This window comes from Homalodisca vitripennis, chromosome X (assembly GCF_021130785.1).
Source record: "Homalodisca vitripennis isolate AUS2020 chromosome X, UT_GWSS_2.1, whole genome shotgun sequence".
NCBI classification, from domain to species: Eukaryota; Metazoa; Arthropoda; class Insecta; order Hemiptera; family Cicadellidae; genus Homalodisca; species Homalodisca vitripennis.
Window position 1 is genome coordinate 101,647,550 of NC_060215.1, and position 27,975 is coordinate 101,675,524.

The 27,975-nt window shown below is 32.7% G+C and overlaps 1 protein-coding gene across 1 annotated transcript in view; it reads left to right on the forward strand.

Moving 5' to 3' along the window:
- LOC124369757 (fatty acid synthase-like) overlaps positions 1–27,975 on the forward strand; it is a 113,199-nt gene that overhangs the window by 36,594 nt on the left and 48,630 nt on the right. The window contains exons 11-22 of the mRNA XM_046827838.1: positions 1,149–1,338; positions 1,938–2,167; positions 2,910–3,214; positions 5,585–5,735; positions 6,264–6,377; positions 10,746–10,854; positions 18,745–19,017; positions 19,243–19,407; positions 20,155–20,321; positions 21,855–22,025; positions 23,116–23,355; positions 25,178–25,356. Coding sequence (XP_046683794.1) covers positions 1,149–1,338; positions 1,938–2,167; positions 2,910–3,214; positions 5,585–5,735; positions 6,264–6,377; positions 10,746–10,854; positions 18,745–19,017; positions 19,243–19,407; positions 20,155–20,321; positions 21,855–22,025; positions 23,116–23,355; positions 25,178–25,356 — 2,294 coding nt within the window. The remainder of the gene's footprint in view (positions 1–1,148; positions 1,339–1,937; positions 2,168–2,909; positions 3,215–5,584; positions 5,736–6,263; positions 6,378–10,745; positions 10,855–18,744; positions 19,018–19,242; positions 19,408–20,154; positions 20,322–21,854; positions 22,026–23,115; positions 23,356–25,177; positions 25,357–27,975) is intronic.

The following is a 27,975-nucleotide window of genomic DNA, read 5'->3' on the forward strand; positions in this document are numbered from 1 at the left end:
TTTGTATTTTTTAGGGGTAGTGAACGAACACTCCCCTTCAGTGGAAGAATCCATAATTTTTTTTCACGGCGAATCTCCTTAATCAGTGTCTTTGAAACACCACAAGCCGCGGCAGTTCTTTCTAAACATTTATTTATAGGGATTCGTTCATCATTAGATAGTTTCAACTCATTTGCCATGAACTCACTAACCCTCCATATAATTTCTCGAGCCTGGCTTCTCGTAGTTTTTCCTCGAGCCACTTTGGAAACGTATCGGGCCATTATACCGACTGAGATGATGAATCAAAACAAAACTACTAAAACTTGTAATATAACCTTAATAGCAATGATAATATTAAATAATTTGTAACGCCCTACAACTACCAAAATTTACTAACCTCACTACTAACTATATCAGTTGTTTGTTGCTCCTGGCTGTTGGCAGGAAACAACAACATATGAAAATATGTATTGGAAAGTCTTTTTGTTTGTTTTTTGTTCTCTTTGGACAAGAAGCTAAGAAATTGCACATAGTCCTAAAAGGACCTTTGCACTGCTCCCGGAATGAAATGAAACATGTTTTTATCTTCTTGTCTTTGTATATGTCTTTTTGTTCTTTGTCTTTGTATTTCTTTCTTATGTCTTTGTCTTTGGGAATGACAAGATATTCTGGATGGGCAAGGTGTAGGGGTGGGGTCTGCCGCATTTTGAGATCCATGAGGAAGGATTTTGGACATTAATTTCAGTTATGTCTTTTTGGGAGAAGAGGAAGCCTCTCCAGTCAAAGCAGGCAGGGGTGGCATACCCTTATATCTAGGCTAGTAACTAACTGCCTTTATTACTAGGGAGCTCCGCTTACTCCAACAGTTATCTCCCTCAGTAGACTAGATCTATCGATCTACCCTTGCACGTCAATATCTTGTCATTTGCAGTTAGTGATTTTCCAATCCCGCACATACATAAGATTGTCCAGATTTAAGTAAAAATTGGTTTTTGCTGTACCCAATGTAGGTTCAACTGGAAGGTGTGAACCAGCCAGAAGTGAACCCTCCTGGGGATTGAAAAGCCTTAGTGATAAGTAAATATCTGTGTTTATTGTGACTTATTAAGTATAACTTTATCAGTGTTGTTTAGTGCCATCATATTCTACAGCAATGTATTGTACAGATAGGATTGGTGGATATACTGAGGACTGTAGGACTCGAACCAGACGGCATGGTAGGTCACAGTGTGGGGGAACTGGGCTGTGCATATGCAGATGGCTGCTTCACAGCTGAGGAGATGGTATTGGCTGCTTACGCTCGAGGCAGGGCCAGTCTTGAAGGTGATGTCATCCATGGAATGATGGCCGCAGTAGGTGGGTAACTGAGGTGGTTGTACAAATAATGTTTTTCAATTTGTTGATACATTTTCAATAATCTGGTATAAGGTTTGCTTCTAAAAGGTGCACTTAACATATGTATCTAAATAAAAGCTATGATGCTAGTTGAAATAAGTCAGTATATTGCAACAACCTTGAAACCAAATATGGAACACTTTCACATAACCATACTTTATTTGAAATACAAAAATCTAATTTTTTGGTAAGTTTGTTTTTTCCTGGATCACTGATCTATTAAGAATTACTCCTTTTAAAGAACACCTTTTGACCTTCAATGTAGCATAGGGATAAGGCAAGGTCGGTCATGGATTCAATTCCCTGGGAGTTCAATACAAATTTGCAATTGAGTTTGGACCATTTTTCCATAAAAACATGTAGTGTGATCATTATAAATGCCAATGGCATAAAAAGAATTCCCTAATAACACTGGTACAAGACTACAAAGAACTTAGCACTCACTATACCTTCTTGATTTATTCCTAAGTTTCAAAAAACCTATACCTCACAAAAAGAAATAAATAATTTTTGTAGATTTTAAAACAGATTGTTTTATTGTGGGAACCATTGTGTTGTAGGCCTGGGCTACAAGGAGATGCAAGAACGTGTGCCACCCACTATAGATATTGCGTGCCACAATGCCCACGACAGCTGCACTCTCTCTGGCCCTACTGATGATGTTCTCAGCTACGTCAAGGAACTCAAGGAACAGAATATCTTTGCCAAGGCTGTCAGTGCAGGGAACATAGCGTACCACTCAAGGTACATCAAGCCTGTTGCTCCCAAGCTACTTGAATATCTGTCAGAGGTATGGTCATGGGGTTGAAAGTTATGATTTAGAAGTAGATTAGTTAATTATGTAAGAAAGAGAATCTCAGATTCTCATGTTCCAAATTCTCAATTACATTACTGCATTATCAAATTCCCTTTATAATATTATTGTATTTAGTTGTAAATTGAAATACAATGAAATGTTCAAAAAAATACTAATTTTAAAAGTAAAATTATTTTAGGACAACTTTGCTTGTTTTGGTTCAAGTTTTCTAAATGCAATTCAGTATTTTAAAAGGATTTGGAAATCTAAATGTTTATGTATCGTATATCTTGTTTCCAAAACAACTTGCTTCGCTGGAAAGTAGAAAGCTGTTAACTGAAAGACAAATTTTCTGTAGTAAGTGAATATGTAGTAGTGTTTAGAGCACATAGTATCAGGTTAAATAAGGTGTCAAATATATTGCAATATTTAAAACATATACAGATACAGGCAAAGACAGATAGCGACAGATTTTACAAATGAAAATACGTAAAGAAACACATGAAAATTCAGTCTGTGTCAGAAGATTAAAATTTCAAAATTGAAGTATAAAATTGAATGTGCTAAAATAAAATCAATATAGTCTTGCTTATTTGTTGGTGGCCATGGATACCAAGAGAATAAACCACACTTTTGAGGCTGTTATGTGATATTTCATAAGATTTTTGTTACACTTACTGTTGTACAGGTGTTTGGATAGTTATAAGATAACGTTAACTAGAAATGTTCTGCACAGCTGATCACAGAGCCAAAACCACGATCGAAGAAGTGGGTGAGCAGCTCGGTTCCACAGAGCAAATGGTCATCTGAGGCTGCTCAACTGTCATCTGCTGAGTACCACACCAACAACCTGCTGAGTCCTGTGCTCTTTGAGGAGGCCTGCACCCACCTGCCGCAGAATGCTGTTGTGGTGGAGATCGCCCCTCACGGCTTGCTGCAGGCTATACTGCGCAGGTCACTTAACGCTGGGTGTGTCAATGTGTCTCTCACGAACAGATCTGCTAGTAACAGTGTCCGACAATTGTTGGAAGCACTGGGAACGTAAGTACTAACTATGTTTTGTTCACTAGGAATATGGTTTAGTAGATAAAGTTGAATATGTTGGATTAAAAATGTTAGAAATACTATTTGTTTTATATGTTTTAGTTTGGGAATATGAAAATATTCCAAAATTTTAATATTTTTCATGTGGTAACAGTAGTTGAAACTTGAGTCAAGTATCATCAAGATTTTTAAAAATTAAGATTTAGCCAGTTAATGATGCCATCTGCTTTGTTGAGGTTGTGTTGGTAGTTTAATGTTCAGCTCAGAGGATAAAATGATGAATGAGGCAGAATTCTTAATCACTTAAAGTCAAACTCAACTTGTAGAAGAATTCGTCTAATATTATTTGGTTTGATTTTGAATAATTCTAAAATGAATTATGATATTAATTTAACAGTCGAGATTTATTCTGGAGAAAATAAAAATAGTCATTCTTTCAAGTCGAAATGTATTCAGTCTTGTTTAAAAAGTTCAAAAGAACATCTCTTGATATTTAAAATTAGAAAAAGAAAATCTCCTGTTAAAAAAAATTTAAAATCATTAATAAAGTTCATATTTAAATACTATGAACTTAAATACAGTCTGTTGACTCATGACTGACGACATCCTGGATCCATCACATCACCATGCAGTAACCAAGCTGGCTGCGACCAGCCGTTGTTCCTCTTCAACTGTGTGCTGCGTACTGACTATTTTCGGCCTCGCTTGCATCATATTTCACCCCATTCCCCCTCTCTTTCATACAATTCCGCCAACCAATCAGAAACCAGCTTCACCTTATATGGCGATCCCCCTTCTACGTTTCAACGGCTCCTTCGAAACTCTCTGCTCTTACGTCTCAAAATATAGAGCACTCAGCTCCCTCCAATATAAATTCTGATTGTTATCCCGATTTATTGAAATGAAACCAAAATTAATTTATGATCTGTTACAGTAATATCAATAATTTTCCATCTTGAATGGATACATAATTGAGAATCCATCCAAAGTTGATAATTGTGGACAAATCCGTTCTTCTAATAATACAAGTCTGAGGAACAACAAAAAATGCATTTTAACTAAATGTGATGTACAGGATATCAACTGAAGACTCAAAGGCTGACTTGACTAAATTGTTAATGAGATAACTAAAAACACAATGTTGTTATTTTCTATTTAAAGTTCAAGTTATTAATTTACCGCAATTGTATCAAACTAATGTAAATTTACTGTATACGGTATAAGGTTGAGTGGTAGAGAGGTCTTGATAGCCCTAACTCCGCCTATTTAATAAAGGCATTTTTCATTTATTTGCATTTTACATGAGCTCACGTGTGAATGATAAGTAGCAGGATGATATAATTCTAATTAAAAGCAATGGCTGACTTAACACTCGATTTCATTAATTTATTTATGAAGAATATTTATTACTAAATTAAATGTGATCATTGGAAATTATTCCTGCAAAGTTTTAAAGTCTTTTAAAGATGGAAACTGATTTTAAAAGTCAGTCCAATACTTTACTATTCACGTAGGAGAAGCAATGTTATTTAAAATACAAAATTATATAAGTTCAGAGCTTTAGTATAAGAATATTAATAACAAATGGATAAGGTTTACATTAAAATGGTTGTAAATTATAGTGCTATTAGAATTTTGTACAGAAGTATTACAGGTTACAAGAGTTTTCTGAAGAAAAATAAGACACATAATATTTAATATTCTTAAGGTATAATAGAATATGTTCCCTCTAGCTTAAAACTCTTGTAAATGCAGATGATTTAAATACACTGTAAAACATTTAAATACAGATTTTACCATCGGTTGTTAATGTCTCCATTTTATTCAGTTGAGGAATTTCTCATTAAAGTTATGTTTATAATTTGTTGTAGTTTTTGTGTATGTAATTGTATTTGTCTAGTTTTATATATTCATTGTTAAATGTTATACTTATTTTTAAATTTTATATTTGTTGTAACATTTTTATTTTAGAATTTTATATCTATTGTTAATTTTTATAATTATTGGGGACTTTTGTAAATTTTTTTACATTTTGTTACAATCTTGTTGCTCTTAATTATTAATGCCTTGTTCTGAATAGTTTAAATGCAGCCTTTTTTAAATCAGCAATATAAACTCTCTCAAACCACTAAGCTGCTATAATGTTGCTGTAAATGGTACTGTTGGGCCTCTGTATGATTTTTATTTTATTTTAGAATAGTTCATTGTTTTATGTACTTTTGACTTGGCCATCTGGCGGCAAATATACATTGTGAATACTTGTAGAAATCTTACAGCAATAAACAAGATTTGATTTGATTTGACCAAATGATGACCATGAGTTTTGATGAAGTTGTAAGGATATATACATGGTTTGATTGTTTACAGTCTTTATCTAAACAACGTAAGTCTGGAAGTGAATGCTCTGTACCCGCCAGTGGAGTATCCTGTGTCTCGAGGGACTCCCTATATCGCTCCTCTTGTCACCTGGGACCATCATGAGACTTGGTTCCATGAGTTTGAGAACATCCTTGAATTGGTTAGTGCAATGCTATATGCAGTACTTTTGTTTGAGAGCAAACAATTCCCATTTGTGATTCTGTTCTCGAATGCAGTGCTATGAGTCATGTTCATAATCCATTTAGTCACATACAAATTTAGAAACTCTATATTGTTGTTTTAGTGATTGCGATCCATTAAGAGGCTTCGGTAGTGCTATATACAGTATAGGGTTGTGTCACGTTTGTCATATATTTTCAGAACTAGTTTAGGAATTCCATTAGCATGAAATGTGTCCAGTTCGGAGCCAACTGATGCAGAATTTTTAAGTCCTCCAAAAAGATCCAAATAATTTAGAGCAATCATTTATTTGCACAAATTTGTATATTTTTCAAATGACTCATGAAAAAGCTAATTTTTCACTACTTCTCGTGCTACACAAAATTTGAGATTACTTTTCAAACATGTATTATTTCTAAAAATGGTTTTACAATTTTAACAGTATAAAAAATTTGTTACAGTATATGAAATTTATTCTGTTCTATATATTCTTAGTGTTTATTTTTAGATGTCGCACTCTAATGAGGTAGAAGTAGATTTGGATGTATCTTTTGAAGACTACCCTCTTTGGACCAACCATTGTATTGATGACCAAATAGTTCTTTCTCCTTCACAAATTTTGGTAAGTTACATATATTTGTAGAAGTCTTATGTAAAAAATGTATAAATAACATTTCATGTAGTCTTGTGTAACATTTATCTCAAACTTCACAGTAATTTTGTAAACAGTATGTAAGGTGTGTGTATACAGGGTGTTCAGTAAAAGTATTCCAATACTTTAAGATTTTGTTCTACACATAAAAATGAGCAAAAAAATCCATATGAATGTACGTACTTTGGAATAAAATCCCAAAGTATTGGAACACTCTTGCTGAAAACCCTGTCAATAAATTTTCTAAACTCAAAAAATAACAAAACACCTAATCAACAGAATTTGGAAATGTCAGATTTGAAATAGTACACAGAAGACAAGAACTATACACAGAACACGGGAAGGAAATAAATATCAAATATTTGAATGATTTTAAGTCGTTACAGCAATAAAAGGTGATGAAGTTTTACACTAGGCTTTAGTCATTTGATAGTGTCTGTTTTTAATAAAAACCTCCTTTTCATAATAGTCATTTCGAACAGTTAAGTTTATTTAAGTTAATTTGGAAAGTATATGTCAATTAAATACGATTATACCTAGAGTGCTATAGCAAAATAAATATTTATTTCTTAACCCAATTTATTGTTTTTAACAGAAGTGTTTTTACTGTGAGCTATGCAACAAAGCAGAGAAATTATACATGTTTCTGGTTAATTCACACAGTTGTTTATTACCTTTAAATATAAATTTGTAGTTTATATTAAATGTAATTCATAGCATAACATTTAAATAACAAAATATTTACATTATAAAAACTTAGTTCAGTTTGAGGGGCCGCACACTTTTTTTGTTATCAACAATTTTTAAAATGTGAAACTCATGATGTAAGATTGTAGTTGTCTTGATAGACATGGGTTTAGTATACTCAGTTCACGAAATAAATCATAAAATGAAATCAGGTGGCATACTTTCTTGAAACAGAATCTAACTTTTGTCCAAATGCTTCCAATTTGGTTGTTTGTTTGAATTTATCCGAGATAATTGGCTTAAGCATCATACATATTTGACTTAAAGAGATCTAAATAGCTATTTTACACAGTAACTGTAGAAAGAATTCTCTGCATATCCTTAAGGCTTTGTAAGTTACTCCCTTGTTCAAAAGCAAAGTTTTCCTTGGTGTACTTTAACTTTCAGGATTAAAGGAAATTTTGTGTAGAGGAAATAGTGTTATCATTCAGCTGCATCATTTGTATAGAATATGCTGTTAAGCGTTCTGAGCCATCATGTTCTTGAACACCTTACTGGTTTTGTTTGAGGTTTTATTATATTTAATTTTTTAATAAAAAAGTTGAACCTGATACTTGGAGTAAACATTATTTTAACGGTTTTGGGAATTTTAATTACTGTAAATAAATTGTTCAAGAATATGTAGAGATTTAAAATTTTTTTTGGAGAGGAATTTCTACCTTTAATTGTGACATAATTCTAACCCTCCAAGTGCTGGTTATATTTTTCTCAGTGCCAAGCCATTTTTACTATATTGTGCTTACTACTCAATTTATTTATTTAGTGTTCACCTTTTATCATAAAACTGGGACTTATATACATAATTTTGTTTAGGAAAATATTAAACATTATAAAAATATATTCAAACACCTCTTTTATATGTATTTGTGCATTGGTCAACATCTGTAAAATTGCAAATAGCATTTAAAAAATGTTTCATTTAGCGCTTATTTATTAGCAGAACCCAAATTATAACCATATTGAATTTAAATATTCTTTATTTATTTTGTGTAATACTACATCAAATACAGGGTGGTGCAGAGGAAACGCATGTTTTTCAACATTGAATTACTGGGACACAATGGGTTGAAAATAATAAAAACAAGTATTAAATGATAGGTTTTTTAATGCAGTTTTTGAAATTACATACCATATTTAGGTTCGGAAAATAATGTCTTTGAGATGACGTCCTTCTTGCTGGATACAAATATTGATCCTCTTCTGAAAATTACGGACGGCTCTCTCCAACATTTCATTCGGCACGGCTTCAATTTCCTGACGAATGGAATTCTTAAGGTCATCGAGTGTGTGAGGCTTGTTCATGTACACTTTTGATTTCAAATATCCTCACAAAAAGAATTCACATATTGACAGGTCGGGTGAGCGAGGGGGCCAGTGAACATCACCAAATCTCGAAATCACATGTCCTGGGAACATTTGTCGAACCACTTCCATGGATGCTCTCGCCGTGTGAGCTGTGGCACCATCCTGCTGAAACCAAATGTCTCTCATGTTCACTTGACGCCTTTCAAGTTCTGGATGAAGGAAGTTTTTTAACATTTCAACGTAGCGAGCTGATGTCACAGTAACTGCAATTCCTTCCTATTCAAAAAAAATAGGGTCCAACAAGACCCAACTTTGAAATGCAGCACCACACTGTTACCTTTAAACTGTGCAGAGGTCTTTGGTGTAATTATTGTGGGTTCTCCGATGCCCAATTCCGACAGTTTTGAACATTGACGTAACCGTCAAGATGAAAATGTGCTTCATCACTCATGAAGACTGTAGCATCGGGATCTTCCGTAAACATTTCATCCATTATGCGACAAAACTCTCTGCGCTGTAAAAAATCCCCTTCATTAAGCTGCTGGACGATCATTAATTTGTACGGATGGAACTTGAGGTCATCATGTAAGATGCGGAGAAGCGAACGACGTGACATACCCAGCGCTACAGCATGTAGTCTAGTCGATCGTCTAGGACTAGTAACAACTGCCGTTCTGACTCGATCAACATTTTCCGGAGTACGAACTGAACGGGGAAGACCAGGTGGTTTCTTTTTCATCACAGAACCAGTACTTCTAAACGCTGCAACCCATCGGAGTACGGTATTTCGATCAGGCACTGCACCTCGACGTCCAACTCTAAAATATTGACGGAAAAGACGTTGCACTGTGACTACAGAATCATTGTTTCTAAAAAACTGCTCGACAACGAACACACGATGTTGCACGCTCCAATGCTCCATAGTGACTGAAACGGCATTGTATGGGCCGTCTGCCAACATTCGTTCAAGGTCAATACCCACTCCCGTCGCCGCGTACTAGCGGTTCGAAAAACATGCGTTTCCTCTGCACCACCCTGTATATTTGGATACAACAAAAATGAGCAAAGATACAATAGTTTTAGTAAACTAATGTTTATTTCAGCCTGATCAGAACTTTAGCACTGTGAACGCATGTTATTTTGGTCTGATCTGGTCTTTGAGCACTTGGAGGGTTAAAATTGGTACTGTCCAGATAAAAATTGGTATGTGTGGTCATCAAAGTATAGAGCAGGTGACCTAGTATCGGTAGCACTAAGGGTAATAAGGAAGTGTTGTTGGAAGTGTAGTTGTAAGTGCTGGTCGCTATAACCATGATGTTAAACAATTCTATTTTGTCGTATAAAATTTATAAATAATAATGTGCACATATTAAGCAGGTGTCAGTGTAGCTGCTGCTTGTCTAATAACGTGGCTTAGCAGGATAACTTATGGAAACAAATTGGTTTGATTTACCTCGCCACTTACCTAGCGGCTTTGCTTTCTGCTTCAGCTGTAAGAGTATTCTCTGTGATTCCATTTTGACTTTCAGGTGACTCTTTCTTAATTCTCCCTGCTTCTCTGAGAGATGGGTTCAAGGTCACACAATCCCTCCCCACCATGTCATCACCTATGTCTACTTTAAACGCTCTGTATGATGTAAATTACAGAACTAAAGGTGTATTCTTCAGTTCACGTGTATAATTATTTGCACCGTAAATGGTTGTTGATAATAGAATAATTTTACTATAAAACTTTATATAGAGGAACCTGATTTTCAAATTTTATCCCTCAAAACATAAAACATAACTGATAACAAAAAGTTTAGAATTTGTTAAAATTGACTATGTACTTTCAAATTTATGTCAATATTATGATTTGTAACTAAACTGACACTATTTAATGTATAATTGCGCGTGAGATAAATAAAGATGCTTTGACTTTCATTTATTAAACTTTGTTTAGTACAGCACTTATTACGTTTAGTTAAAGAATTATATTTATTTTATCTTTATAATAAATTTGTTTAAAAATAATATACATTATACTATTCAGATTTTTTTGGTGATTGCCTGGCTTACCCTCATTTAACCTAGATGGTGTACTACTATTCCTAAAATTGCTTTGTTAAAACAGTCTTTGTAAAACTTGTTGGAAAGTAAAACAAAATTGTATTGCATATTAAAAAAAATATGTTCTGACCTAGCCATGACATTGGTCCAGTTAGTCTGGCTGTTGAATTATTTAAGCTAAAACACAGTATTTTGGGTTTGGTTTAAGCATTTGTATTGAATCATAGTTTTTTTTAGGTTTACATTTGGAAATTGCAACTGACATCAAATGGACTCGACTTTGAGAAAGATGCAATTCTTATTGAGGATATGGTAATGAGTAGGCAAGTTGCTCTCAAACCCTTCTGTAAGTTTGATTCATCATTTTAGTGATTATACATGTACAAGTAAAACTTTTAAGTGTAATAAAATAAATTAGACTTAGTTACTTGACTCTGTTTCTTGTAGTCTGCATCAGACTAAGAGACCAGCAGCCTGAAAATATGTAACCAAATTTTGGGCTGGTTATGTTTCAGTTTAATTAAAAATGTATTATTTAATATATATTTTAATAGGCTAGACCTGTGTTTGAATAATCATAAAAGTAACTAATTACTATTATTATTAAATGTGTTAGTAAAAATATGGTGTAATCTATTTTAGCCTTACTGTAGTATAGTAATGCTGAACCAGAGATTCTCCAAAGTCAAACATATCACGGACCCCCACCTAAAAACTTAGTCTTCGAGGACCCCCAACTTAAATAAAACCCCATTATGCGAATTATTTTTAGTTTTGCCCATACAATTATACATAAATATATTGGTAGTTATATTTTTAATTTAGTGTTTATTTTGATTAAGTACCGGGTATTTTCGGAAATATACTAAATATGCCTATCACGAGAATATATCAAAGTAAATAATTTATCAATTTCACGTTTGCATACCCTCACATTCACAAAAAAATAGTACCAATTTTCATCGCAGTAATAGTAATTTTGAATTAATTTTCATCTGTTGTTGTATTAGGATTTTAAATAAATAAGATTGTTACAATTACAATACATCTGTAATTATTTTCAACAATGTTTAGTATTAAGTATAGGTTTTTCCTCTATATCTCTTGATGAACATACAACATTTTAACTCATTACTGTCAATGGGAGGATTGCATTTGTTTCTTCTATTTTGTAATGTCTTCTATTTTATAGAGTTTTGGGAAGAATTGTCGAAATTTTTAATCTCAAGGCTGGTTCAACGTTCTTCAGTCTATTTCTCTTGACACTTTTTATGTTACAAAGCGTAGGAAATGTTTGTTCACACAAATAAATAGTACAAAAAGAGACAAGATGTTTGAAGGCTATGTTTGCTAAGTCTGTGAATTCCGACTGGGCAAGAAACCAAAAATGGCACAAATCAGTTTCTTCTTTGAAGATTATTTTCCAAGTCTTACTGCAAGACAAATCTACTAGTTGATCTTGTTCATTTTCAGAAAGGTCAGTAATGCTGACAATATCTTGTTGTTTGAAAGAGTGTCTTATCCAATCATTGTTTGCATCTGGTGCAGGAAAGTACTTGCTAAGTTGGTCCTATTTTCGACAATAATGTCTTGAACCTCAGCAGGTAGACTTTCTTCAAATTGGGTTAAAAACTGTAACAAAGGCAATGATATGTAAGGATTTCTTTCAATTCGGTTTGCCCACAGCTTTAGTTTTTCAATCATTGCTTCGATTTTGTCTTCTACCATGAATATGTAATATCAGGTTCTTGCAGCTTCAAGTTTAAAACATTCAAATGTGTAAATAAATCAGCCAAGTATGCAATTTTGTAGAGCCATGACAAGCTATGAACTTTTTCTCTTAAAACTAACATTTCGTGTTTTTGAACAAAAAGAAATATTTTTACATCAGTAGCTAGTTAAAAAGATGTGTGTGAACCTTTCCTTGGGATAGCCAGTGAACCTCTGTGTGTAGAAACAGGTGTTTATACCCACTTCCTATTTCCCTGACATGTAGTTGGGAAAAATGTAAGAGTTCAAGGACTGTGACTTAGTGTATTTGACAATTTTTAAGAGTTCTTAAAATACAGTTTTAAGCTCAGTTGACATTTTCTTCACTGCCAGCACTTCCCTATGTATTCAACATTGTGTCCACTTGATGTTTGACACTACTTGCATCACCCAAGACATTAATCAAGAATCAAGAAAGTCTTTAAAAAACCACACAAATTTCAACTGTATTACAGGAACTCTGAACTGTTATCACTGTTACGCACTTAGTCAGGTTCTCCTGCCAGTTGAATCCCCTGAATCCAGTTGACCCGCCATTGCTCCAACTCCATCAGTAGCTAATCTTACGCATTTATTCCGATATAGTTCATGTTTTAAAATACAACCATTGAGAGCTTCAAAGACATCATTTGCATTGTTATATATTACCTCTTCAAAAAATAACAAATCTTCAATGATATACTTTTTGTGTTTGTAATGGACAAAAGCTAGCAAGTGAGATTTATCAGTTAAGTCTGTACTCTCGTCTATTTGTAATGCAAACATTTCTGTAGATTTTAATTGTAAAACTATTTGCAAGTGCACATTCTCAGACATATCATCAACCCTTCTCTTCACTGATATTGAAATCAAACTTATTTCTTTGACCTCAGCCTCACCTAACATCTTGCTGCACATACTTTTTGCAGCAGGCATGATCAGCTAATCTCCTACATTATAACGCTTTCCTGACTTGGCAATCAACAGAGAGACAGCATATGATGCCATTGTTATCTTTTTATTTGTAGTGCCTGTTGCAATTTTGTCAATTTTATTTTTATACTTTTTTATTTAAAAAAATTCTAATGACTTACCCGAAAACTCGGAGTGTTTTATTTCTAAATGTCTTTGCAACGTAGTAGATTTCATTGCTTCATTAGAAAAGTAGTTTGTAACACAAAAAATTTTGGTTTTTGTTCAATGTCTGTACCCCTTTGCACAAAACCCAGATTTAAATAATCGTCACAATACTTGTGTTTTTGGCTTTATTGGCACTGGCACTACTTTTAGAACAAGAAGCTTATCAAGGTTATTTGGGGCAGGGGTCTGTCTTCCATCTCCATTAGTGTCAATCGGCACTTCACTTGTACGTACAATACCTGTCTTTAATCCACGATCCATAATGCACTTTGCTGATTACTAAGTACCTACACTCAATTTCATATTTTAAACATAATAATTATTTTGTATATAAGAAGCAAACAAAGACTGCACTGTAAGCACCTGACATGGTGTTAATACCGACTAGTCACTACTAGTGAAGTGGGTGTTTACTTTTGGTCACACCCTACGTGACTCTTTCTCCCTCCTCTTCCTCCTCTCAGTCTGTTCCAGTAGACGAGCTATGATGCAACCTCAAGGACACTGCTGCAGGCTACTCCTGCCAACCTGCTAGTGCTACATTGTGATTGACCAATACAGTTATGGGTTTCTAGCGTTTAGTGTAATTATCTAATTGCCAATTCATAATTGGTTTGGTGAAATGTTATTCTTCTGAATAGAAAGTGCTTTTCATTTAAAACTGCAATTCAATTACATACGGAAAAAGGCTACCGTCGCCCCTATTTGTCCGGTGCCCCTGGGCGGCCACCCAACCCTAACGCCGCTCCTGTTTAAAACATTTTGTAGGCTAGCTCCGCGGACCCCCTGGCATGGGCTCGTGGTCTCCTGGGGGTTTGCGGACCACACTTTGAGAAACTCTGGGCTGAACTACTATAGTACCTAGTATACTACTTTACTAATATAGCAAGTAGTGGATTTTAATTTACTATAGTATAGTTTTCCCTCATAGATTGTTGTAAGAGAAAGGCGTTCTTTTAGTTGACTTCAGGCCTAGAACAATGATAACAAATCTGGAGGAAAGCATTATATAAGTCAGATATTCGTTCAAAACTGCCAGCACATATTTGCTTTGCGTAGACAAGCAATATTATTATGGTTAATGACAATACCAAGGAAGACACTGCAAGAGCCGTAAGATGTATTTGGACAGATTTGGTTAGGATTTATTGGATCACCATCCTATCAGTGATCAATACCTCAGACTTGCTTTGTTTCCAGAATGGAATGTGTGTCTTTGTTGACAGAGAGATTGAGAGTGATAAAGTATTCAACAAAATATTGGGCAGGTAACAGAGTTCTTTATTGAAGCTTTTTTAAACCTGGAGCCACAACCGAACAGGTCTTTAGATGGTGTTATTAACTATGTTTAGAAGTCAAAGATAAATTTAAAAAATCATCTCTATTAGCTTATCATTGCTCTATTGTCACATGGTTTCTACTTACAAAGTCACCCTAATAGCTCCAAAATCCCATCTTTAACATGCCACTGAGTTGATATAGTAGTAACTATAGTGTAAGCATATTTTGAAACTTGCTCATATAGGACTTGAATCTGTATGTATAATCTTCTGGGTGACTATTCTGATCATGATCTTGATACAATGTGTTTGTAGTGGAGATCAAAGAGTCCCAATTTTTTGGTTAAAAGATTACAATCTTCTCCTGTTTGGCCCTACTGTAGTTTACTTTTCCCTTTCTGGTCAGTCTGATTGTATAACATTGCCAACAGTGTTAACAGACACACAGGTGAATAAGGCTATAAATATGAAAGGAAAGATATAATAAGATGGGCACTGACTACTGTTTATCCCTATGAGGTTGGCAATTAATTATAGTTTGTTCACTGTGTTATCCACGAACATGTAACTGTCGAAAACAGGTTAATAAGACATTACCACTAATTTGGGGTCTGCAGATTTCTTAAAGTCGACAGCAGTATTTTTGAGAATCTATAGTGACAATGGCAATTTACTGACTTAAACGATTTATTTTTCAACTCTCACAGATGGTATAGGTTGACAGAGTAAGACTCCACAAAGCCTGTGCAACTCTGGCAGTAATTTATTCCACATACTGAAGTTAATATTGCGCTTTTGGAAAATCCTAATTATACAGCAAAAATTTAATTTTCCATAATGAGAAGTTGGTGTTATTTATTTGAACATTATATTTCTTTGATAGGTTGTTACAGTGAGTATTTGTTGGACTATGAAATCTTAGATTATTGTTGTATCAAGCCCCACGTGGTTGGATGACAATTTGTATGGGATCGAAGTTGAATTGCCCCACGTTGTTATATGCTAATATGTAAGGGTGTCAGAAAAATGTTTTGTTGGTTTAGTGGGAGTCGTCAATATGTAACGGTGTGGATTGTGTTGAATATACTTTTTTGTAGATGTGTCCTACTTTGGAGTCGTCAAAATATAGAGGTTCAAATTATTTTCTGCCCTGATATTATCAATACAATGAATTCAAGTTGCTCAGATCAATTTCGTTAAATTAAAAGTTTCAAATAATATTGGATAACATGTCCCTATGTCATTGAACACTGATGTTAATGTTTTTCACTATTATATAACTTAATTTATGTCCCACTTTGATATTAGTAAAGGTCCAGTTGAATTGTTAATAAACTTATTCAGCTCAAAATTGGTGTGTAAAATTTGTATATTAAATTAGTTAATTTTCAAAACACATAATTCACTGTATTATTTATGAGTCACTAGGTCTTTTCTTATAGCTCCAAAACATATCTTGCATCTGTTTCAATCAAATTTTAGTCAGTTATATTTATATACTCATCTCAACAATATTGCAGCTTATTTAGATATTCGATTCTCTGTCGGAATTTGTTCTCTTTATTAAATAATTGTTTAATTCTTCTTTGAATGAATTTTCCAGTGCACTAAAAATCTCATTAAATTTGACAGAAAAAACACTTTTCTTTATACTTAATTCATTACTTCATGATTAGCTATTACATATCTATCCAATAACTTACGTCTCAGCTTACTTAAAATGGGTCAGCACATGGTTGCTCAATTTTCACGAATATTACAATAGTCCACATTTTAAATATTACTCTTTCAAAGTTAATTTACATCTTATATAACGTTTGATAAAATGTACACACTTTTGGTTCTTCCCTTAAAAAGAACTAATAAATGTTATAACATAGTAATGATTTTCATGTGTTTCCATTACTACGTGTTAACCGTTGAGATGTTAATCAAGAAAGGAGAAAGATGTAAGTCGAGAGAGGGGAACAGGTAAAAAGGTTCCTTCCACTTTTAATCTCTGACCTACACTAATATGTTCAAAATTCAATATATCTGTTTATACTGGTTATAAAATATAAATTTCTTTTGTTGTTGTTATAATTTATTGAATTTATTTCAATATAAAATTGTTTTATCTTTTCCCTATAACATTTATTTAACACTTACCTGTAATGAATTTCACCGGTAGTGACGAGGCTATGTTACGCAACTTAAGTGATCTGTATCCTCCCACCAATTTACCGTGAACATCCACTCATTTCAAATTTGTTTTGCTTGTTCTGTCACAAACCAATTATCCTTAACAGCTGGTTATAGTTTAACATATGAACCTCACTACCCGTGTATCGTTTACATGGGTTGTTGCTCTTTTTACAAAATATATCAGGGTTATGGTGTCTTACTTTAGTGTTGAACAATTGCTCCAGTGTCATAGTGCAGTTAGCATCAGGAAAATTCACAGTCACTGTTTCACTCACAGCATCATAAGATTTAATGTGTTCTTCACAAGATTGATGGTAATTCTGTATGATTTGAGTGGAAGTCTGACACGTGACAAATGTTTTTGTACTGGAAATCCAAATTTTTGTAACCCTTCCTGTTGTTTTGTGTATTTTTGTTGGGAGAGAGTGAAAAAACTGAAAATAATGCAGACCTGGATTCTAAGAGAAGGAGATTTCACTCCTGTAGTTGAACCAGTGATATATGTAGATACTCTCTCCAAGTTCACTTCGGTCGCTTAGCTCACCAATTCTCCTGTATGTAATTTTTAAATAGCTATTATCTACTATAAAGTCAAAGTCAAAGTCAAAGTCAAAAGTTTCTTTATTCATATACATCAAGTACAGAGATAGTGTCAAAAAGTAAGTTATTACATTTATGTGATAATAATAATCGATAGGATATAACATATATATAATATAACAAACTAGGATGTTCTCAGTCAAAGCAATTTGTTTCTTCACCCACTCGGAATAGGACAATGATGACCTACTCAAGCTTTTTGTAACCTGCTAAACATTAATTTAGTGATGACAAAAGCCTGAGAGGAAATGCCTAATCCACGGTATTGCATGGTAATGTGGAAAAAGCTAATAGGCTCATCCTGTCTTGGGCAGCCACACCTTTCACCAAAATGAAGCATGTACAGAGCAACCAAGCAATCCTGATGTTTCTAACATTATGAAGGATATAACTCTATCCAAGGTTTTCAAAGGAGTCTTTTTTATCTTATACAAATCAAAATACAAACAAATTTACCTCCACCCATCTTCCATTAACCATTCCCAGAAACATAAATCTGGACAGTAAATGCACCTTTTCCTAAGTTGAATGTGGGGGCTGTAATTATTTTGAAATTCTCAACAAGACATAAAACACTGTATTTGACCATATGGAAGGTAATCCCCTGTGCTGATGCCACTTGTTCAACCCAAAACGTAGTTTTCTGATGATCCAGTTTGAGTTAGATAAGAAGAGATTTGTCAGCAGAAGCCAAAGAATCAACCTGATGGCTCTAAATCTCAAAGCCCACATCTTGAGGCACAAGAAATACTCGATTTACTTTATACAGGGTGTTTTTGTCACCGATATTCATCAGGAGGAGAATTCCTCCACTGATTCAGTGTCACTGTTCCACTTCTTGATTCTCTCCTTGTGGTAATTGTGAGTATGTTTCGTGATATTTGGGTATAAATGACAAACTGTTATTGTAGCTGTTTGTTGCTTCATCTAAATAGGTCTCTATCATGGTACTAACCAGGACACTTGTCTGCATGATAGTATAGGTAGAGCAAATTGTATATTTGTTCTTTGATCTCAATTTTCTATGATAAACAATAACTGCAGAGATGAATTTATACTCTAATCAGTAGGGTTGAAATATTAACTTTACATTGATCATGATTAAGAAAAGTTATTACATTTTTGATGAATAGGAAATTGTTTAAATACTATATTAGGGATCCTTTGCTTTCATAATTATTCTGTCGATTTTTATTTTATTTTATAACAACACGATAAAGTTTAAAAAATGTATTTAATGTTTTGTCTCATGCTTATCATATAAATAATTTATAAATTTTCAGCTCAGAATCTTGTCATGACAATAAGAAATGGCACCAATGATTTTGGTGTTTTATTAAAAGAAAAGGATATCTATGGTGAAACCTTTTTGACTGGAAGAGTAAAACAAATCCAACAGCCAACCCTGGATCTTCCAACAGACAAAGAAGAAGAAGAAGAAGATAGAGATGATATGGATATATCGGGAGCTGAAGTCATAAGTGTGTTATCACACTTTGGTTACCAGCTAGGTCCGAAGTTCCAAGCCATCAAACACATTTGCATTAAAAACAAAGGTTAGTTATTGATAATTAACACTATAAAACTCCTTTTATGTATACAAATTTTGGGGTGATGGTAAGTGGTTGTAGGTGTACCACTTTGACTCACGTCTACAAATTTGTACATATAACTTTTTCCACAATTGTACAAATCACATACATGTACAAATTTGTTAGCTATGCAATACTAATAAATATATGGTAAGGTGAGGTAGTTCTAATAATCAATTAAAATTTCAGGTTTTACAGCCAAAGTGGAATGGACTGGAGACATGGTCACTTTCACTGATGCCCTCTTTAAGCTGATTCTTTTCTTGGAAATGGACTCTGAACAGCGATTCCTGTATCCAAGCTCTTTCCGCAAACTTATTGTCGATTCAGCAATGTTTTTTCAACTCAAAAAAGGTGTGTACAATGTGGTGTTTTCAAGCCTAGTTTTGTTTGTTGCCAGTAGTCGCATTGCCTGGCACTCTTAAGATAATATGATGTGTAATATAAGGACCAATTGCATCTTGATTTTTTTTAAATATGTAGGCAGCAACATACCATATCCAAATTTTAAATTCTCTATGCATTCCAGTATAAATATACTATCATCAGAGAATAAGATCATGGTACATACATTTGGTATCATAAAGTTCTCTTTGCATGAATGAAAGTAGCTGAAGCAAGTGCATGACAGATAAGAAATAGGAAGTACTCTTTGTGCACCAAATTAAATTCACCAATGTTCTGTAAAAGTTGGATAAAATCTATTAAAATGTGGCTCTTGGCCAAGCATTTTAGTCTAGCAGTATGGCAGGTTAGGGGCATTGCTAAATCAAGCACATTCCTGCTTCATTCATACCTTTATCATGGAACCAAGCTTACTTCTGATTTATCCACCCTGGATGCAAACCTCCCTCTTTTCTTTCAGTTCATGGTACCATGTAACTTGGTTGGGTTTTCATTTAATGCAACAATTTATCAGAGAGTCTCAAACAACATTCCTATTGAAAAACTTATTTTGTGTTAAAAAATATTCTGATTTTAAAATGTTTTATTTTTATTATTTGTGTATTTTTCAATGAAGGATATTGACCTGTTTTATATTTAGAAGAATAAAAAATATTTTGTCACTTAGGAATTCAATGCCTATTAATACTGTTGCAGGAACAATTGTAGACTTACATTATGACTCCAGGAGCAACGTTCTCAGCTGTCAGGGTTTGATGTTGGTAGGGCTGAAAATGTCACCTGACCCTACATTCAACTCAACTATCATTCCACTCCAGTGGAAGAAGACGACCTTTGTTCCTTTCAATAGTGATAAACTGAAGGTAATGCTGTAGATTTTGATTTGATATGGTAATTTGTATTGAGAGGATTAAAAAAAATGAAAAACACAGTTAATTTAAACAATTTAGAGCTAATAAACTAGTTTTTCAAGTTGTTGAGAATCTATAAAAAATTACTTATCAGAAACAATTCTTAGAGGCAAATATTTTTCACTGCTGCGATCTGTTCAGTTGACCCGGTTAGTACAGAGTTACTGAGCATTCCCGCTAGAGCGTGTTATGCCGGTCATTGTGTTGACCGAACAAAATTAACGAATGACCGACTGATTGGTAAACGAAAGGATCCGCTTGCAAAAAAGTTAATGAATATAGGAAGAAACATCATATCGTACAGTGAATGTAAAAATATATAACAATACATTTATTGTTTCAGGAATCTAGTAAATGTAAATATATCTATTAAAATTAATTAAAAATTAAATTGTAAGTTATCAGATACATTAGTAAATGTTTTAAATGTTAATACTTATGAACAATGGACTTGGTTGATTAATATGCCTTTGATTTATCATAAGTGAGGTTATTCCATTACAAATATTTTAAATAACTTACTAAAAATCAAACAGAAACGTTGCTTGTTTCAAGAAAAGTAAAAAAAGAATTTATTTTTATAAATAACTACATATTTTAGTCATCTAATTGATTAAGTTCCCACCACTTTTCATAATGCCCAGGCTTCCTACTCCCTCCGTCAAGTTATACGATTACGGTTTTCTTCTTAAGCAGTTAGCAGTGAACGTAAGGAACGACTGAACGATTTTGTGGGCCTAGTGTAACCTAATTTGTTTTCGACTTCTACCTTGGTCAAAATCCTATTACCTCAGATTAGCTCTTGAGACTTCTACAATGTAAAATAACTTAAGCTTTGACATGAATACATTTCTTGATGTCATTGGATTTGTAATAAATAAATAAATAAATGAACAAAAGTACTCACTTCATTGTGACTTGAAATTAGATCTTTCACTTGCCAGGCGACCATGCTTCCATTACTGCTCACACAATTAAATTCTTGAAATAATCTGGCCTCACTGTGAAAAGGCATCTTCAGTCAACAGATGTTGAAATGAAACTGTTAAGCCAATTTTAAGTTTCAGTTTAACATCTGTTGACTGAAAATGGCTCTTGAAATTTTCAAGAATTAAAATGTGTTAGCAATGTTTTGATGTCTTGAACTGGAAAACTCAGTTGTTAGTTGTGACACTGGCCACCTAAGTCTAAGAGCTAAGATTACAAAACATTTGGTGATGTGTCATAGAAAGAAAGGAGTCAAATATATAATAATATAAAGACGAAAGTAAGGGCTCTGTGTTATAATAATAGTGTCAGGTAGTATACTTGTCTGACAACTGAGAGATACATGATTAAGTCCCTGTAGAATGTGAAATTTTTCTTAATAAATCTTAAAAAAAATTATTTTAACTGTAATTGGAAGTATAATAAGTTCTAGTTTATTTTCCATAAAGGCAAATTGTAATCACTTTTTGATGATTTTGAAATAATTATTGGTTTTAGATGGAAGAATTCTTATCCGTGAGTCTCCAACTGGTGGCAGAGGAGAGACTGAGCAGTTGGATGTCTAAACCACCCCAGATCTTAATCCTTCAGATCAGAGACAATAATGAAACCAGGTCTCTTCTTAGAAGAGCCCTAAAAAATACAGTGAAAAATCTACCTCACATTTTGGTGAGTATGTTTAAATGTTTTATTTGTATTCAATTTTTATTCACAGTGAGACTTAAATAAAAATGTTTTTAAGTTGAAAGTTATTTATAAGTTTTAACATATACAAGGTATGTTAAAAAAAAAGTAACAGATGTCATTTATTGAAAAAAAAAATTCATTTGATTACATCAATGTTATCTTCTTAAAAAAAATTGTTCTCATTAGTTATTATTGTGCTTCTTCCAATCCTTGAAACACTTCTCAAACTCAATCTTTGGGGTAGTCTTTAGCTCTTTCAGTGAAACACTTTTAATGTCATCATTGGTGTTAGCCCTCCCCCCTCCTTAAGGGCCTGAAGGCCTTTTAAGGTCCACTTCATTACTGGAAATAAAAAATCACATGGAGCCATTTCTGGAGAATATGGAAGCTTGAGCATTGTTACAGTACTGTTTTGGTGAAAAATTCATGAACAAGCAATGAAGTTTGAGCAGGAACATTGTCATGATGCAGCCATGATTCGTTTTGCCACAAATCCAGCGATGTTGTTCAGATTGCTTCACGCAAAGCCATTTTTAATATTTCCTACACTTTATTTAATTTTTCATACAAGATTTGATACAAATTCTTTTATTAATTTTTTTTAACAAACAAAAATCACTCAGTTCACTGAAAAAGTAAAAAATATACAGATGAAAATTGTATTATATTTCATGAGCATGAGTACCAACATAACAAAATAAAAATCGTGACACTCGGTCTCTGCAAACTCGTGAAACTTAAAAATTCCTGTTACTTTTTGAACACACCTCATAAATACCATTATTTGTTGAGCAGTATTACATTATCTAACCACTGAATCAAATGCAATGAATTGAGGTTAATTTGTCTTACACATTACTGTGGACTATTTCATTTTTTGTGTGCACTAGATAGAGAGATATATTTATACAGACTCAGTCTATGGAAATGAATAGAAAAAAATATAGACATTTAATAATTTTCATGAAAGTTGATTATGAATTTGAAATGTGTTTGAAATACAATAATTAATGATTTAGTTTGACTATTTTTCTTTGTTTTAATGGTATTCAGAGAAATATTTGTTTTGCAGATAAAAGTTCAATATATAGAGCTGAGTCATTTAATGAACCAGTTCAAGTTCAAGTCAGGAGAGAGCTACTTGGTGGTTGGAAACCTTCAATGTGTGCAGCAGCTGGTGGGCTCTGTGCAGAGTTCTGTGTTCCTACTGGCCCATAATCACAGATATGAAGATCTCACCGGTTTCAATACACTGAGACCCGTACTGATCCATCACCTCAAAGGAGGTGATCAATTAACACTGTTGAAAAAGGTCTGTTTAGAAACATTATTATCAAGCACTAATTATTCTTTGAAAAAGCCGAATTATGTTAGTAAGGCAAATTAAAGTAGACTGAGATTGTTAAAAAGTAAGAGTAAATAAACAATTAGTTGTACAGATTCTCAATCCATTACAAGAACTTTACGTTAGTAGTTTTTCTGATTGGACAGCAATATCACAATGAAGATGGTGTTAGGTATTTCCCCACGTACCAATGGAAGAGACACAAATCTGATCAGGAGAATATTTGCATCAGTGGTATCATTTTGTATCTTTTGTTTGAATGACGCCTGTTGCGATCCGTGACAATCCCACTTACATCTAATGTATTACATTCTCATGGACCCAAATGATCAATAAAGTCTTTCTAGTGTTAGTAATCTAGTAACAGTATAATTTAGTAAGTCTTGTTGATTAACTTCAGCACATGTTTCCTGTATTAGTGTTTAGGCGAATAGCACTTAATTATAAATGTTCTTGTATTTTTTGGAGCAAGCTATAACAGATATATATATATATATATATATATATATATATATATATATATACTTTTTAATTTATACTCCTAATTATCTCATCAAGTCTTGGTTTAATATCATAGCTCACTTCAGGAACTAACCATTTGCCTCAATATGTTTGAAGCAGTTTTTGTACAGTAATTTGTAATTTTGTGCAAAATCAATCAACATGTCGTCTGTCATGTTGTAAAGCTCTTCTGATCTACTTTTTTTACCACTATGCTCAATTCTGTGAATAATTTAGTCGGTTGATCCGATATTCGATGCTGCATGCACAATATTTCAAATAATTTTTGTAGTCACTCATTATTTTTAAGGATTATTTTCTAATTATCAGGTTTTTTCCATGACTGTTTCAATTCATATGATATATAAGAAGACTAATGCTTCAAATCTGATCATCAGAATAAGTAGGTTAAAAGATAAGTTTCCAAATAGGCTAATTCAGTTTTTCTCCAAAATTACAAAAACTTTGTTGCTGCATTTTATCATATAGTAGTTTAAGGTTTACTAATATCACATCTAACCCATTGGATGGCTCTAAAAAAATTACTATTAATACAAACTAAAATATTAATATCGATTTAGTACTTTATTTTATTAGCATGTTTAACGACCCACAAGTGCAGCTCATTTATTAGTTTGTTATTGTTCTGTGCAGACTTTTGTGAAACTTACTCATGAATATACAATAATTACCAGGACACACCCTGAAGTACAAAGAAAATATTTCATTACATAAAAATTAAAAAAAAATTGTAAAAATGCTTGAGCCTTTTTCAAAATACATACATACACACACACACACACACACACACACACACACACACACACATATATATATTTATACATTCACAAATAAAAAAAATAACTACCTAATAAGAAAGTAATCTTATCTGCGGTTTCTAAACCTAAATATATAACTAGATTTATGAACAAAAATAGTGAATATAAAGAAATCTGCTTCAACTTAAGAGGTTACTCATGAACAGCCAGAAAAGGCATCGGCATGTTAGTTCTGAATAAAGCTATGACCAGTCAAGTGCCTGTAAGAGGCCAGAAAATGTTGCCTATTGTTCTCTGCTTATTTAACATCATAAATAACCGGATTTTCCTAACTAATTTGAGTTCTTTAAAATTTACTTTTGACACCTAGATTGGCAAAATACGCCCATGTGCAACAGATTAACATTATATATAGTTGTTTTGGACAATATATTAAACATCTTTACCTGTGTACCTGTATATTTTGAAGTGAAACTTGTTATTGTAATCACAAAATCTGGATTTTACAGAGAACAAATGTGGAACAATTGAGAATCTTAGAGCTGGATAATAAACACTGGCTCAGTGAGTTGTCTCATCTGTCTAATGGGAGTGACAATGAACAACCTGTTGTTGTTGTTAGTCGTAAATGGGAACCAAAGGAAATACTTCCAATCCTTGCTAACCAAAATTACTCCCACAGGGTCAGGTATGTTTTGACGTTTAGTCAGTTTATATTTGTTAACAAGTGTTTCAATTAGCACAAGCTTGAAAAAATGTTTTAATATTTGAGGTTATTACAAAAATGTTTCAGTAGGGCATTATACATTTATTTGTTTACAATTTGCCATGAAAAATTGAACTTCCTTCCACTAATCCAATGTACATTCGATTTATGACCTACCAGCGTAGGTATGGTCACACTCAAAAATTCAGATGAGTTGACACAAACGTCAGGTGGATAAATTTGGAGTAAAATTTGTTTTTCACCTCTGAAATATATTTTTATCGTCAAGTAGTAATATTGTAATTACTGTACCCATAGTACATCAATGTAAATCTCATTTGTTTCTACAACCACTAAAATATACAGATACAATAAAATCTCATTTATTGAACCTGAACTGACGATCGGGATATGAAAAATGTGAATATTTCTAATAGTAGAAACTTTTACTAAAATCTTAGTAAAAACATTGTGGTTTTATTACAGAAAACTTAAAACTTATTTGTAGCCTACAACTCCGTATGAGAGTGTTTATTTATAAATACTATACTATATAACTTTTAAAAGTTATTTAAAAGTCACAGACCGCTTTATTTTACGTGCTATTTTGTTCTTAGGCTGGCTAAATTTAAAAAAGTATAGAAGAATAAAAAATCTGCTACAAAACTTAAAAATAAGGCGCTTTCAAATAATATTAAACTTATCTCATTGTATGGTGCAAACAAGGGAACACACAAGGCCAGATGAGGCAGAGTGTATGTCTTGTAATATTGTGTGATACAAATGACTCAACTGAATGACTACTAATGTAGTAACTGAAACATTATAGGAATGGTAGGTTAAAAATGATGACCAACTTAGTATCTTTATATTTAAAAAATGTTAAAGTTCAAAAACATGCGGTTTTTACTTAAAATCTCATGAAAATAAAGAAATTTTCTACCCCAATTATTCTTATCTTAAAACTCTCATATGTCATGAACTATTAGAGCTTTTTCAATGAAATTTAGTGTACAAGAAGCTTAGTTAAAGGCTGGATTCCACACGGAATGTTGACATCAAAAATCTATAGAAGTGGAGAAAAGTTTATGATAAAGTGAAGAAGATTATGATATATGAATTCACATTGTGATGTTACAAGAAATTAAGAATGTGTTTATTGTAAATTTTAATAATCATTATAATTGATTAAATTCATGTTGTTTTCTTGAATACTTTCTAGAAACTTTAGAATGTATTCTTTATCAATTGAAAAATCTTTGTCTTCCATAATAATCTTTAAAATCGTAAACATATTATCCTAAGTATTTATGAAATAAAATGAAATCATTTCTATGTATCCCAGTTATAGAAATATAAACACAAACATTTGTGCTGAAAAATGTATTTCTTGGTTGCTTCAGTTCTGTAATTTCTCTTTGTATTTATTAAAAATAAAATTCTCTGTATAAATGAATGAATAAGCCCTTAGCATTAACTGTTATAAATCTTCAGAAAGCGGAACAGTTATTGATAAAAGATATCTAGTTTGTAATTGCAATTTAATCTTGTATGAAAGACCTAAACCTAACAAAAATAAACTTACACATCTGAAAAATATACTAAGAAAATTGCAATATGGAGACAATGAACAAACAAAATTAGATTGAAAAATAACAATTTTGAACTTTTTTGACTTTTGAAGATATTGAAAAAATTAATACATCACTAAAAGAATATATATTCAATTTGTTGGTGTAAACAGGCATATTTATTATGAGAAGATAATATCTTTTATTTTTTATTATTTGGATATTAAATATGAGGTAGGTGCAAAAAGTAAGTTCCGTTTGGGAATACAATTAAAGTGTGTTCAGATACAGAAACATTATTTATTTCACAAAATTCTACAACTCTTTAACTACTTTTCCAAGTACCCGCTGAAATTTGGCAGGCATTTGTCATAGCGTGGCACAAGTTTTTGTATACCTGCTTCATAGAAGTTTGCCGCCTGTGTCTTCAACCAGTTGGAAACATTTTCTGTCAGCTACACACTACAGACAAAACTGGACAGAGTGACAAGTGTTTATTGGTTTTACAATAAGAATACTATTTTTTTGACACTGGAAAAAAATGTATATGTTTGATTTTTCCAAACATTTTTTAAGTTGCTAATTTGTAATGTATTTACAATCCCAAATGTCAGTGGAAATCCATATTTACAATATATAGCATTAAATTAGTGTTGTTCAATTTTTTAGCCTTTTTTTTACTGTTCCTAGAGAAACAATATTTTTCACTACAACGTATGATATAGTACATCCTTCAGTCTTCCCATTTTTGTTGTGTCAGAAACGTTATTCATATTCTAAGGTTAGGAACAATTACTAGGAAATCATAAAGAGAGTGTTTAGTTGATCAATGCAGTTTTATTTGTACTTTAAAGGTTAAAACATTGCTTCTAACTTTGTGAATAAGAATTTGTCGTACTATGATTGAAACATATTGTGAGTTGTTAGGTTTTATTGTACTGTTTCATTCAGGCGTAATAAATCTAATTATTACATGTTACCAGGGTAATACAAATTTTTAGAATTCTCTATTTCTAGTTTTATTTTTATA